This window comes from Pseudophryne corroboree, chromosome 9 (assembly GCF_028390025.1).
Source record: "Pseudophryne corroboree isolate aPseCor3 chromosome 9, aPseCor3.hap2, whole genome shotgun sequence".
Lineage (NCBI taxonomy): Eukaryota > Metazoa > Chordata > Amphibia > Anura > Myobatrachidae > Pseudophryne > Pseudophryne corroboree.
In genome coordinates, this window is record NC_086452.1 from 263,233,852 (window position 1) to 263,246,644 (window position 12,793).

Here is a 12,793-nt window from a genome sequence, read left to right on the forward strand (position 1 = left end):
TAGGCATGGGAACTAGTGGGCTCCTGAAATGGGGTCTAGGGGCATGATACTGGCATTCAGGACAGGAAGAACAATATTCAGACACTTCTTTATAAACCCCTGGCCAAAAGAACCTTTGTAAAACTCTTTCAGTGGTTTTTTCTGCCCCTAAATGTCCTGCGGTAACATGACTATGAGCTAAATCTAGTACCGTTCTCCGATAAGGCTGGGGAACTACCAGCTGTTCTACCACATCCTCACCCCTTTTGACAATGTGGTACAAGAGCTCATTACAGATGGCCATGTGGGGATACGTAACCCTGTCACCTGGTACCACAGGTTCCCCATTAACAATCTTAACATTCTCTCTAGCCTTTATTAAGGTAGGATCCTTTAACTGTTCAGACGCAAACAGATCCTTCTTTACCTCCAGGTCAGGCACGCTTTCAGTTCTAACTACTATGTCTCTGTTCCCGGCAAGAGGGTCCTCACTGGACTCCCCATCTGTCACTTCCCCAGCCAAACTAGCAAAAGGCAAAGGGCCAGAAAGTTCCGAAGACCCACGTACATCCATAAAATCACCGGTATTATCAACTGGCTTTTTACTTCTCACATCTGTTGATAACCGTGATTCCCACAGTTTCCAAAAATGAGGAAAATCCCTCCCTATTATAGCCTCATGCACCAAGGTAGGGACCAGTCCCACTTTAACCATTGCTGACCCACAACAAGTTTCTATATTCACCTCAGCAGTGGCATAATGTTGGGTATCCCCATGTATGCAAGTTACCCCAATAGGTATTTGCTGGACCTTTAAGGGGTTCACTAACCCAGCTTTCACGAGGGTAACTAAACTTCCTGAATCTAGCAAGGCCTCTACCCGGTTACCCTCTAAGAACACATCACACATTTGTTTTTCCAGCTCAGGTGAAGGTACCACAGTACAGGCTAACCTAGCAAAGAAAGACATTCTGCGACATTCAAAGGCAGCATCACATTGCATGGGTTCTTGCATGACTGGGCAATTGGCAACAACATGACCTGGCATACCACATCTAAAACATTTAACCACACGATTATCAACCCGTTTGGGCAACATAGACCGTTCTAGCCCCATTGGCCTGTCTCCAGGGCCAGTGTTTACAGTCTCTCCAGCCTTGCGTTCTCTTAACCGCCCAGCAACGTTTTCCCACGGAACAGTCTTACCAGTCTTTACTGAAGGGCGCTGTCGAGGATCTATGGGTTGCTGGGTGGTCATCAGTAGTTCCTCTGCTGCCAAATACCGCTCTACCATGTCTACTAATTGGTCAGCAGTACCCGGGTTTCCATGGCTCACCCACTTGCGCAGGACCATGGGCAAAGATCTCAAGTAGCGGTCCATGACGACTCTTTCAACCATCTGGGGACCAGTTAATGTCTCTGGCTGTAGCCATTTTTTTGTTAGCTGAATAAGGTCGTGCATCTGAGAGCGCGGAGGCTTCTCCATGGCGTACACCCAACGGTGCACCCGTTGTGCTCGTACTGACAGCGTGACTCCCAGGCGGGTCAGGATCTCAGTCTTTAGTTTATCATAGTCCCGAGCCTCAGCAGGGCTTAAATCAAAGTACGCTTTTTGGGGCTCACCTGACAGAAAAGGTGCCAGCAGACTGGCCCACTGTGCTTTTGGCCAGTTCTCACGCTCTGCAGTCCTTTCAAACGTGGTCAAGTAGGCCTCCACATCGTCAGCCTCTGTCATTTTCTGCAAGAAGTGACTGGCCCGTATAGAACTAGAGCTGGTCGGAGCACTGACGGCCACATCTCCAATCCGGGCTGCAAGGCTCTGCACCACTTCTGTTAAGGCCTCTCTATCCTGACGCTGTTGCCGGTAAAGTTCGTCAATAGCCACCTGCTGCTGTCTCCTATTTTCCTCCATTGCCACCTGCTGCTGTCGGTTGGCCTCCTGCTGAGCCGCTGTAGCTTGCAGCAAGGCTTTAAGCAGATCCTCCATGTCGACAGATTTTTCAGGCGGCTTTGTAGCTGCTTTCACCCAAGACATATATCAAACCCTCAGGGGTGAGTCTCAGTAACTTCACACTGGGCTGTATCTGCATAAACCACCGTTTTCTGCAGGCCTCACAAAGCTGCTGCTTTCACTTATGCGCAGAACGGGGTTGCTCGCATTCTCCACCAAGTTGTAACACTGTAGGGGTGCAAGGCGCCTTTTCCTGGGGAATATGGTAGCACGCAGCAGCTGAGGAACAACACAAGTCCAGTTTCTGGTACAACTGACCCCGGCCAGTTTTATTGAAACAGAAAATAAAACAAACCCCAAAATAAAAATACCTTGCCTGTCCGGCACTAACTAAACATAACATATTCCTAACTGTCACTAAACAAAACACAGAGTTCTTCAGTACATACTGTATAGCTTACTTGCATCAGAAAGCGTGTCTCTCACACACAGATCCTGCAGCCTTCCCAGGCAGTCTGCCCATACTAATCAGGTTAGAAGCACTATAACACTCTTACACAGCTGAAACCCTGATTAGCCCTCTGTGAGGCCAAAGACCCGAACTGGGCCCAATGTCTAGAACTCGCCTTATCTCTCTCTCAGAGCCTTTACCCAGCTTTTACAGCAAACTGAAAAGGTTCAGACAAAACAAAAAGCATTTTTCCTAGAAGTTAACATTTTCTAAAACATGTAAGACAAGAACCTGGGACAAATATACCTGCCCTCAAACACTATCCCAGTGTTCTTGTCACAATAGTTTCTTCATGGAGGAGCAGACATCTTTGTATGGGACTCACAGACATTGGTAATTTACACATGGATACACAAGTTCCTTCACACACAAGGATAAAGATTTGTGTAAGCTCAACACATGATGCATAGGCACTCACATGGCAGCATAAGGCAGGAGCACAGCATTTTCTGTAGCTCCTGTGACTGATTCCATACAGGGGTGGCGGAGGTGCTTTCCTTGTTCATGACACCCGCCATTCTAACACTATACCTGCTGATTTTACTTTTTCTTGCACAGATCACCTACACCCTCTTTTGTTAATTAGCTTCACTTGCTGTTAAGCTTCATGTGGCTGTGAACATTTTATTATATATTACATTATAAACTGGCAAACCTTTTCTACGCTTACTAAAATGAGCAGCATATTGCTTTAGCTAAAAGCTTTGATGAGAAAAAATGTTTATAACGCGCTTTGCATCCTATTTTTATCTAATTGGCATATACCATATTATTTTTTAAATGTTATAGATTCTTTATTGAATTTCTCCCATGATGATTTAAAAAATGTATATATATTATTTATTGTATATGTGTATTTATGTATTATTAATTCATTTTTAAAACATGTATTTTATGTTCTTTTGGTCATAACTGTGTTTGTGAGTTTCTTTTGGGTTTTAGCAACCTTACAAAACAGCTTTGATTTAAGATATACACAATTTAAGCACCAAAGGGTTCATTTAACCATTTGACATTTCTTGGGGCCACCGGTTCAATGAAATTAACATACAGTATGCATACTACGTTCACAAATACACATTTTACATGTGAAATATGGGGAAAGACCTGTACATCAGGACATAGTATACATTGGCTATGCCATCATATGCAACATCATATCTGAATAAAGTTTAATCTTAATGGTCTTTTTTAAATGAATGCTAAAAATGTACAAACATTTTTGAATCCTAGACAAAAAACTATTGTAAAAACTAATCTAATTAGTAACTGTTATGTTAGCCATATTAAGTAGGGGAGGAGGCGTGCAGGGGATATTGTACCCTGCCCCTTCCCTGTCAGGGGACCCCCAAGCTGGAGCACACTAGCTCTCCCTCTTGTGCAGCAGCTGAACCAGGCAGCCAGAATGTGAGCAGGACAATGTGCAGGCAGAGACATAGTAGTTTCAGGTTTCATGAGCTACTGATGGAGGTTTCCAATCAAAGGAGAGATGGTGGAAGGGGCGAGAGAGAGCTGTAAGTGACCCAGGGATCTCAGTCTGCGCTCCTCCTCCTCCCTGCCTTGGTGTCTGGGTCAAGTAGAACCTGTTATCTGAGAGCATTTGGGTCTAGATAGAGACACACACAGAGAGTCCTCTAGAGTCCTGTCTCTGTGTGTAAGTAGTACATTAGCTGTTGCTTTTCTTGCATTTGACAAGATAAATTATAGATTTTATTTTTCTATGTGTATTTTAAGGATGCCTCTCAATTAGGTGGAGCTATAAACAGTACCCAGGCATTAGAAAAATATTAGTTTAAATGTAATATACACAATCCATACCTCCCACATGACCCATTCCAGGAGGGACAAAATACTCTCTACCTGGACTTCCTTCTTAATTTATGATTGTAATCACCTGTGTTGAAATACCATTCTTTTTAATGAAATAGTTCAACCCAGGTGATGCCAATCAGGAGCAGAAATGCAAGAGCGGAGCATTTTGTCTGGAATGGGGCCTGTTGGGAGGTATGCACAATCTAATAAACCCCCCACCCCCCTCCAGGGTACACTTGTCTTAAGTGCCTTCGGCTCCCCCAAGGCTTAATCCAGCCCTGACTGTCATGGCTACATTTTTCCAAGAACATAATGAATGTACCTGCTGAAACATCGTAAGTGGAAGCATCTCATATAACTCTGTTTCAGCAGATTTGCCTAGTCATTACTGCATTATGCTATCCTTATATTTATGATTGTGCTCAGAGAAATTCAGTGGAAGTAGTTTCAAATTAATAGGGATAGATTATTGTATTTACTTATTGATGTGAATTTCCTTTACAGAAGATGAAGTTAATGCCATTCATAAGAAAGAGACCTTTCCAGTCGACTGTGAAAAGTTAAGCTACTTTCTAATGGCTAAGTATTCATGGTATATTGGGTTATGGCTAATATGTTTACATCTTTAGTACATACCATATGTTGTTGGAACACTAGCTGGCCGTGGGGGACTCAGTGTATTGTTGTACATAGCAGCATCTATTGAAACAGAGGAAACATATTGACATGATAAAATAATCCGTCTACAGCCTTCCAGTGACATTTCTGTTAATAATATGTAAATAATCAACATATGAAGAAGCATAACTTACATATACCTTGCATAAATTATAGTCTTTCCCTACACTCTGTTTATGTTTGCAGCAGCTACTGAGCTCAAGGACACAACCTGTTTAGTAAGGAGGAGGAAGTTGCATCACTGCAACTTCCTGTAGGGTGCATCCTCAGGTATTACTGTGGCCAAACAGAAGCAAAAAGAAAGATAAAAGAAGGATTCTAATAAACTGCATGTTTGGGCATTATTATGAGTCTGGAGGGGTAATTAAAAGTTGATCGCAGCAACAAATTTGTTAGCAGTTGGGCAAAACCATGTGCACTGCAGGTGTGGCAGATAAAACATTTACAGAGAGAGTTAGATTTGGGTGGGTTATTTTGTTTCTGTGCAGAGTAAATACTGGCTGCTTTATTTTCACACTGCAAATTAGATTTCAGTTTGAACACACCCCACCCAAATCTAACTCTCTCTGCATGTTATATCTGCCCCCCCCTGCAGTGCACATGGGGGGTCATTCCAGCCCATTCGCACGCAGCGGTTCGAATGGGTAGGAAATGCACATGCGCGTGTTGTTGCCAGGCAACGACGCCGCCAGCGAGAAATGTGATCGCAGCGGCGATCGCAAGAAGGCGGAAGGCATTCTAGGGCGGAAACTCACTTTTTTCCAGGCGTGGTGAGTCCAACACAGGTGGATCCAGGCATTTGGAGGGCGGATGTCTGATGTCAGGACCGGGACCTTCATCGCTGGATCTGTCGCATTGGTTGAGTAACTGCAGCCCTGGTCTTGTTTTACTTGAAACTTTTTTAGCATAGCAGGGCTGCACAAGCGTTCTCAGCCCTGCTATGCTAAAATACACTCCCCCATAGGGGGCGTCAGGTTGATCACACGAGCAGCAAAAAGTTGCTACGTGTGATCAACTCGGAATGACCCCCATGGTTTTGCCCAACTGCTAACAAATTTGCTGCTGCGATCAACTCTGAATTAGGCCCTATCTGTAAATGTCTACACGGGAATTTAGTAAACAATGAGTTGCAGAAATGACCTTTTAAATTACTCATTTGCATAGCAATTTGAAGTACCTCAAATTTAATAATGGCAAATTGTCTAGTAAATCATTACATTTTAAACCCTCTGAAATGCAAATCACCATACCTCAATGATCCAGCTCCAGTTCTATACAACTTGGCTGGTTCTCATTAAAACATTGAAAATACAGGTATCCCCTATTAACGTGGTAATCAGGTGCAATAAGCCCCATGCTAACACAAGGTGGACAAGACCTACTGTAATATGGAAACCTGCAGCAGGGGTCCCCCTGTCACAAAGAAAACCAGATCCACATATAGTAATAGTACAAATAGGGACTACAAGAGTTGCACATATACCAGTATAGTATGCTGTGGAACGTATAGTTGATAGTGCACACAATAGATGCATACAATTGATAAAAAAAAAGTTTAGTTAAATGAAGACACAGTAAAATCCCTCTTTCACCACTATATCAAACGGCAAAATATTTTGTTTTCCTGAAGTAGTACAATGGAAATCTTGGTCCAAGAAGTAAGCCAATTTAAAAAAAAAATGCTGATTATCACTCCTTATGGGGCCTCGGTATTAAATTATATTGACCAACTTAGCAGAATTGTCAAAGCAACTATTGGGAGAAACTTTTTTGCTATTGTCTCGCTTGGTCAGCTGAGGACAATGGGCCTAATTCAGACCTGATCGAAGCCGTCCAAAATTTAACACGGCTACGATCAGCCACCCTGACATGCGGGGGAACGCCCAGCATAGGTCTAGTCCACCCTGCATGTCTAACCCTCCCCCGCCGCATGGGTGTGATAGCATCACATGGCGGCGATGCTAGCACGCCTGGTGAGTAAGTCCCTACCTGCGCAGCATTGCGCATCCTGGGTCGCAGTGACTGCGTGTGTCGTCATGCAGCTGCCGCGGCCCAATCCCCGAAATGGCAGCTGAACACCGCCGGCCCATCCCCTCCTGCCCAGCGAAAGCCCCTGCCTGTCAATCAGGCAGAGGCGATCGCTGGGCTGAGATGCCAATCGTATCTCTGGCATGCATATGCACACTGCGGCGCATGCGCAGTTCAGACCTGATTGCCCGCTGTGCGAAAATGCACAGCAGCGATCAGGTCTGAATTAGCCCCAATTTCACTATCCTCATTGGTGTAGCTCTGCAAGGAGCTATTCACATTGTTAAATATGGCTTATTTCATTGCATTTACAAAAATTGCTATTTAGTAGAGTGTTTCAGTAAAAGATATTTTTAATCGTTCATGTGGGGTATATTTTTCATTACAGCTATTGTGGAACCGCACATTCCACAGTTGACAGTTGACGCCATGGGCATTGTGGTAGGTTGGACTACTAGAGTGGCATATTTCCCTTTCAGTGGTCTTTCTATTTACAATTACCATTGATCAGACAATCCACTACTGCTCCTGAAGGACTTTGGGGAGCTGCACACAGCCCATTTACTGAAGATTTTCCTACAGCATTTCAACAATCCATTCATTTCATTGGGTTTTCTGCATGTAGCAAACATATTCTACCGTATTCAGTATAAAATACTATTACTTAAATATGACTATTAACGAAACTAGACCAACACAGAGTACATCTCTACACTTATCTCAACATATATCCCAACTCGAACTGCGTCTCTTATTCACATGCATTACTCGCTCTCATTCACAATTGCCAGACTTCCTTTGGGCTACACCTACTCTGCACCTGCACGCTCAGTAAGACTCTCATCTAGGGCCTAATTCAGACCTGATCGTAGCCGTACAAAATTTTGCATGGGTATGATCACTCACTCAGGCATGCAGGGGGACGCCCAGCACAGGACTAGTCCGCCCCGCAAATCTGGCCCTACCCCCCCCCCCCGCACAAGTACAAAAGCACCGCAAAGTGGCGATGCTTTTGTACTTGACAAGTAGCTCCCTACCTGCGCAGCTCCTGCACGCTGGCAGGGAGCTACCCGTCACTGTCCGGGTTGCAGCAGCCACCGTGACCCGCCCCCCGCACGGTCCGGGCATGCCTGCATTGCCCGGACCGCGCCCCCAAAACGGCGGCCAAGCACCGCTGGCCCGCCCCCTCCCACCCAGAGTCCGCCTCTGCCTGTCAATCAGGCAGAGGCGATCACTGGGCTGAGATGGCCATCCGCTGTCTGGCATGCACCGGCACACTACATCGTCGGCCATGTGCAGTTCAGACCTGATCGGCTGGTGTGCAAAAATGCACAGCAGCGATCAGGTCTGAATTAGGCCCTATGTCTTCAAACCTTTAAGCATTACCTGAAAACTCGCCGCTTTTCAAATTCCATAACCGCCCACACAACCTTTATTAATATTCATATCTAATTACATCCATTGTACAGTCCACACACCGTAACATACAGTATTTTTTTTCTTCAATTTGACAACCTCCTGACCTCTGGTTAACATTGCTGTGTGACTATAACATACAGCCCACCAAGAATCTCTGCAATCTGGCTGAAACATTATGCAATATGTACTGTAGCACCTGTCGTTGTGTATCAATTCTATTTCCCGATGGATTGTAAGCTTGTGAGCAGGGCTTTCTACCTCTACGTCTGTCTGTTATTACCCAGTTTTGTGTTATAACTGTTGTTCGCAATGGAATATGCTGCAGTATCTAATAAACTATTAATAAATAAACGTTAGAAAGCTAGTTGAAATGCATGAGTCATTGAAATGAATAGAAAGGGCATGATATTCAGTAAAACAAAACAAGTTAAATTTCCAGCAATTTAGACTACAGAGTTAGACCAAACAATACCCTATTTTATAGCAGTTTTATTTCGGTTTTTAATGACATTGAAACCGATTATCAGAATTTGCCCATTTCTCAAAACTGCCTTCTCCCAAATCTCAGGTGGCATTCAAGATGCATGGAAGAGTGAGCAAATCTCCTGGAAGCCACCCACTGACCGCCCACAGTCTTTTACTTCCCAGGTGAACTGGGAGGTCCAGGCGGCTGATAACACAATACACACATCAGCATGGCCCACCCCCTGCTCCACATTGCTGGTACTGTATTGTGAGGAGTGGGACCATGATGACATAATTGCGCTGTCACTCCGCCCCATTGGCCCCCACCCACCGAAAGTGGCCCAAAGGTAGCAGCCAGAAAGTCAGTGCCTTCAGAAATGCATTGGAAATTTAGTATTATAGGGAATAACATACCCCCACTTTATATTATCTATAGATATATAAATGCGAAAGCCCACACTCACTCACTGACTAACTGAATCATCGCTAATTCTCTTATTTCCCGAAATGTTAGGAAGCTGACTTTTAACATAGGTATTCTCCAGGTGGGTAATAGATAAACTATGTAATTAGAATTTTAATAAACCTTCCCTAACGGGATGAAAAGGGCGCTGGCATAATGACATCATCACGGATGCGTGGCTTGCTTTGCGTAATTGATAATGCCCAAATGGACAATCAAATCAAAATTTGGATTGCACCTCCAGTATGTAGAATTTCATTAACTGCAAAAATGGTCCTGTCACTTTTTACCATATCTCTCGCTCACTCACTGCTTGACTGACTCATCACTAATTCTCTTTCATCCCGATATGTTAGGAAGCTGAAATTAATAGGAAAACTACGTAATCAGAATTGAAATAAACCTCCCCTAAGGGGATGAAAAGGGTGTTCACATAATGATGTCATTACTGAAGCGTGGCTTGCGTTGCGTGAACGATAACACCCAAATGGACAATCAGATCAAAATAGCGATTGCACCTTCAGTGTGTAGAATTTAATAAACTACAAAAATGTGAAAGCCCTCACTCATCACTAATTCTCTTACTTCCCGATATGTTAGGAAGCTGAAAATTAACATAGGTATTCATCAGGAGGGAAACAGGAAAACTACACAAAAAGAATTTAAAAAAACCCTCTCCTGAGGGAATGAAAAGGGTGTTGACATAATGACATCATTACCGATGCGTGGCTTGTGTTGCATGAAGAATAACGACCAAACGGACAATCGGATCAAAATTTGGATTGTACCTCCAGTGTGTAGAATTTAATAAACTACAAAAATGGTCCGGTCACTTTTTACCGTATCTGCTATGGGTGCTCTTCGGGTAACGCCAAGAAACATGGATTAATATTTACTTACATTAAGACGTCTCAAATTTACAGCTCTATAGATTTACCAAATCTTTAACATTCATTTATATTTACAACAGTGAAAATAAGAAACTCCCGTGTGAAGAATGGGTAAAACAGCTAGTTATAAATATTAGACATTACATTAAACTTTTTTATCAAATCAAGTTATCATAATGATCTTAAAATACACATATTAAAAACCCAGAATACTGCTTCTTTTGTGTGTCATTACTAACACACATTATTAGCACTGTATTATAATTTAAGAACAAAACTACAGTATTAAAATGTACCAGAGCTTTAACATGGAAACATAAATCAATTTAGAAGTCTATTGAACATGTTTCATATCAAGTTTATCAATCTGTTCCAATGTCCCAAAGCTGTTAAGATGTGATTGTAAGATCACTTAAAGAACTATAAAACATGAAAGATAAAGTACATGTGGAAATCCCAAACAATGGCATGAGGATGACTGAGAAATAAATATTTGTATAGTCTGATATTGGACTTTCTGTAGGCACAATCAATTGGCTTTACCAATACAGCGAAATGGAGAGGCATTAATAGAGTAAGCCTCATAATCCACAGTGACGTAGAATGTCTGCTTATTCCAAATTATTCTGATAACCTATTATTTACTCACACACTATATATCACAGAACTGTATTACTTGTCTTTAACAAGAAAAACAAGTAGTGAACAGTAATTTATCCACATTAGACAATGATAGGTGGAAACACTATTATCATTTGTAATTATGGCCAGATTTTTACTTATTTAAAAAATATTTACAATGTGACAGAGTCAAAAGCTTCCAGAAAACCTATATATAATATAGCTGCATGAATGTATTATTTTAACTTGAAAATTTCAGTACAGTAACTGAGAGAAAGAAAACACCAAAATATAAAGTATAAGCACAATAGTGCATTGGACCACCATGAATTCTCATATACGCTTCAGCACACTTTGGCAATTGTTGATAAGCATCTAGAACACCATACTTCATAAGAAGTTCTTTTTCTCTGAGTAAAGGTGGTAAAAAAAAAAAAGGCCTCAAGAATCTTTCCAAAGTTTCTAAATTTTAGCTGTGCTGATTCAGAGCTCTGGTTCATTTTCATGCCCATGAAACAACTGTGCTCAACTGATGCTAGTTCTGGAACACTACACTTTCATGTAGATGGAAATTCTGAACTAAAACGTGACGTTGATAACTAAAAATGTCTTTATTTTAACATAAATTTCCTTTCCTTTATTTGAGAGGGGTGGACCTAAACCATGGAAAATAAATGTACATACCACACCATAAGAATCCTGCTAGATCCATCATTATGAGAAACAATCACTAAAACTTTTTGGAATGTGTTACACATGTTTTTGTACTTTAGTCAAAAACAGATTGAAGAATGACTCATCTGATCATATGACTGCTTTTCTATGTTCAACAGACCACTGCCTGGGTTTTGTGTTTCACCATACCCACAAAACTGGATTTCCACTTGTACTGTAATAAGAGGTTTATGCATTGTGCAATAAAGCCTGATCAGATTATCTTTTTTTCTGTGATGGAGAGTACTTAATAACAATGCCCGTATCTACTTGAATCCTGTTTTGCTATGCATGTCAAAACAAACAGTGACTTCTAGCTGATTATAAACTCTATTTCCCTTAGATTTAGTTATTCTTGGAGAGGAGCAGTCTTTTCAATATAGCTCAGTGGTACCAAGAATCAGCTTTCTCTTAAAGTTGTAAGATCTTTTAACCAAAACCAAAATTGGGTATTTTGTTATATCCTTTATGTATATTCCATATATCACACTTCATTAAATGAAACATTCAATAGAGCCAATGCTATTTCTTCATTGTGATTTGAGTATTACTTACCAGACTGGAAGGTGATCTCACTAAACATCATCCAAGAGTCAGCAAAGTAGTACTGGCATTTAATTGCCCTGGCCATGCGATTATGAAGTTGAACAGTGACATAGCGGGCACTGGGATTGGCATCATCCAGTATCAAGACAGATAAGACAGAATTGGCTTCCCACTCATTAGCCTCAGATCTAAAGAAGCATTGCACCTCCTTGAAAATCTTCACAGCCTTTGAGAACATGTTGTTGCAATGTACCTGCAATGTTATAGGGGACAAGATGCTTCAGAGATACAATAATAATTTTGTTTTTTTACATTTCATACACATTTCTTTAACACACTTCCACCAATTAAGATTCAATTGCAAGATTTATGTCTGCTACAATGGGTGGATTACTGGCTTACTCAAACTTGATAGTTTTACAATATCAAATACAATATTAATAAAATGGGGTCAAATGTACAGAGCTATATCAGTTTAGCCATAAATATGTTTAATTATGCTGGTTATGCTGCACCAAACACCCTCATTTTAAATATAATAAGGGGTGCTACCAAACTGAAACACGTAGTGCCATGCAGGAAAATAACATGCTGGTGGACTCTCAGCACTAAGAACATATATTCAAAACAGATATAATAAACTCTGCAAATAACATGGAGTATAATTGAGTTTCTTAGTGAACAGTTGTCCAAACATGCGAGGCCATTCACTACAC

At 41.8% G+C, this 12,793-nt stretch overlaps 1 protein-coding gene across 3 annotated transcripts in view; it reads right to left on the bottom strand.

The window, feature by feature from the left end:
- DDR2 (discoidin domain receptor tyrosine kinase 2) overlaps positions 1 to 12,793 on the bottom strand; it is a 429,134-nt gene that overhangs the window by 136,366 nt on the left and 279,975 nt on the right. For all 3 annotated transcript variants that reach the window (XM_063940268.1, XM_063940269.1, XM_063940270.1), the window contains 2 exons: positions 12,087 to 12,330; positions 4,890 to 4,952 (listed from right to left, as the gene is read on the bottom strand). In XM_063940268.1, coding sequence (XP_063796338.1) covers positions 4,890 to 4,952; positions 12,087 to 12,330 — 307 coding nt within the window. The remainder of the gene's footprint in view (positions 1 to 4,889; positions 4,953 to 12,086; positions 12,331 to 12,793) is intronic.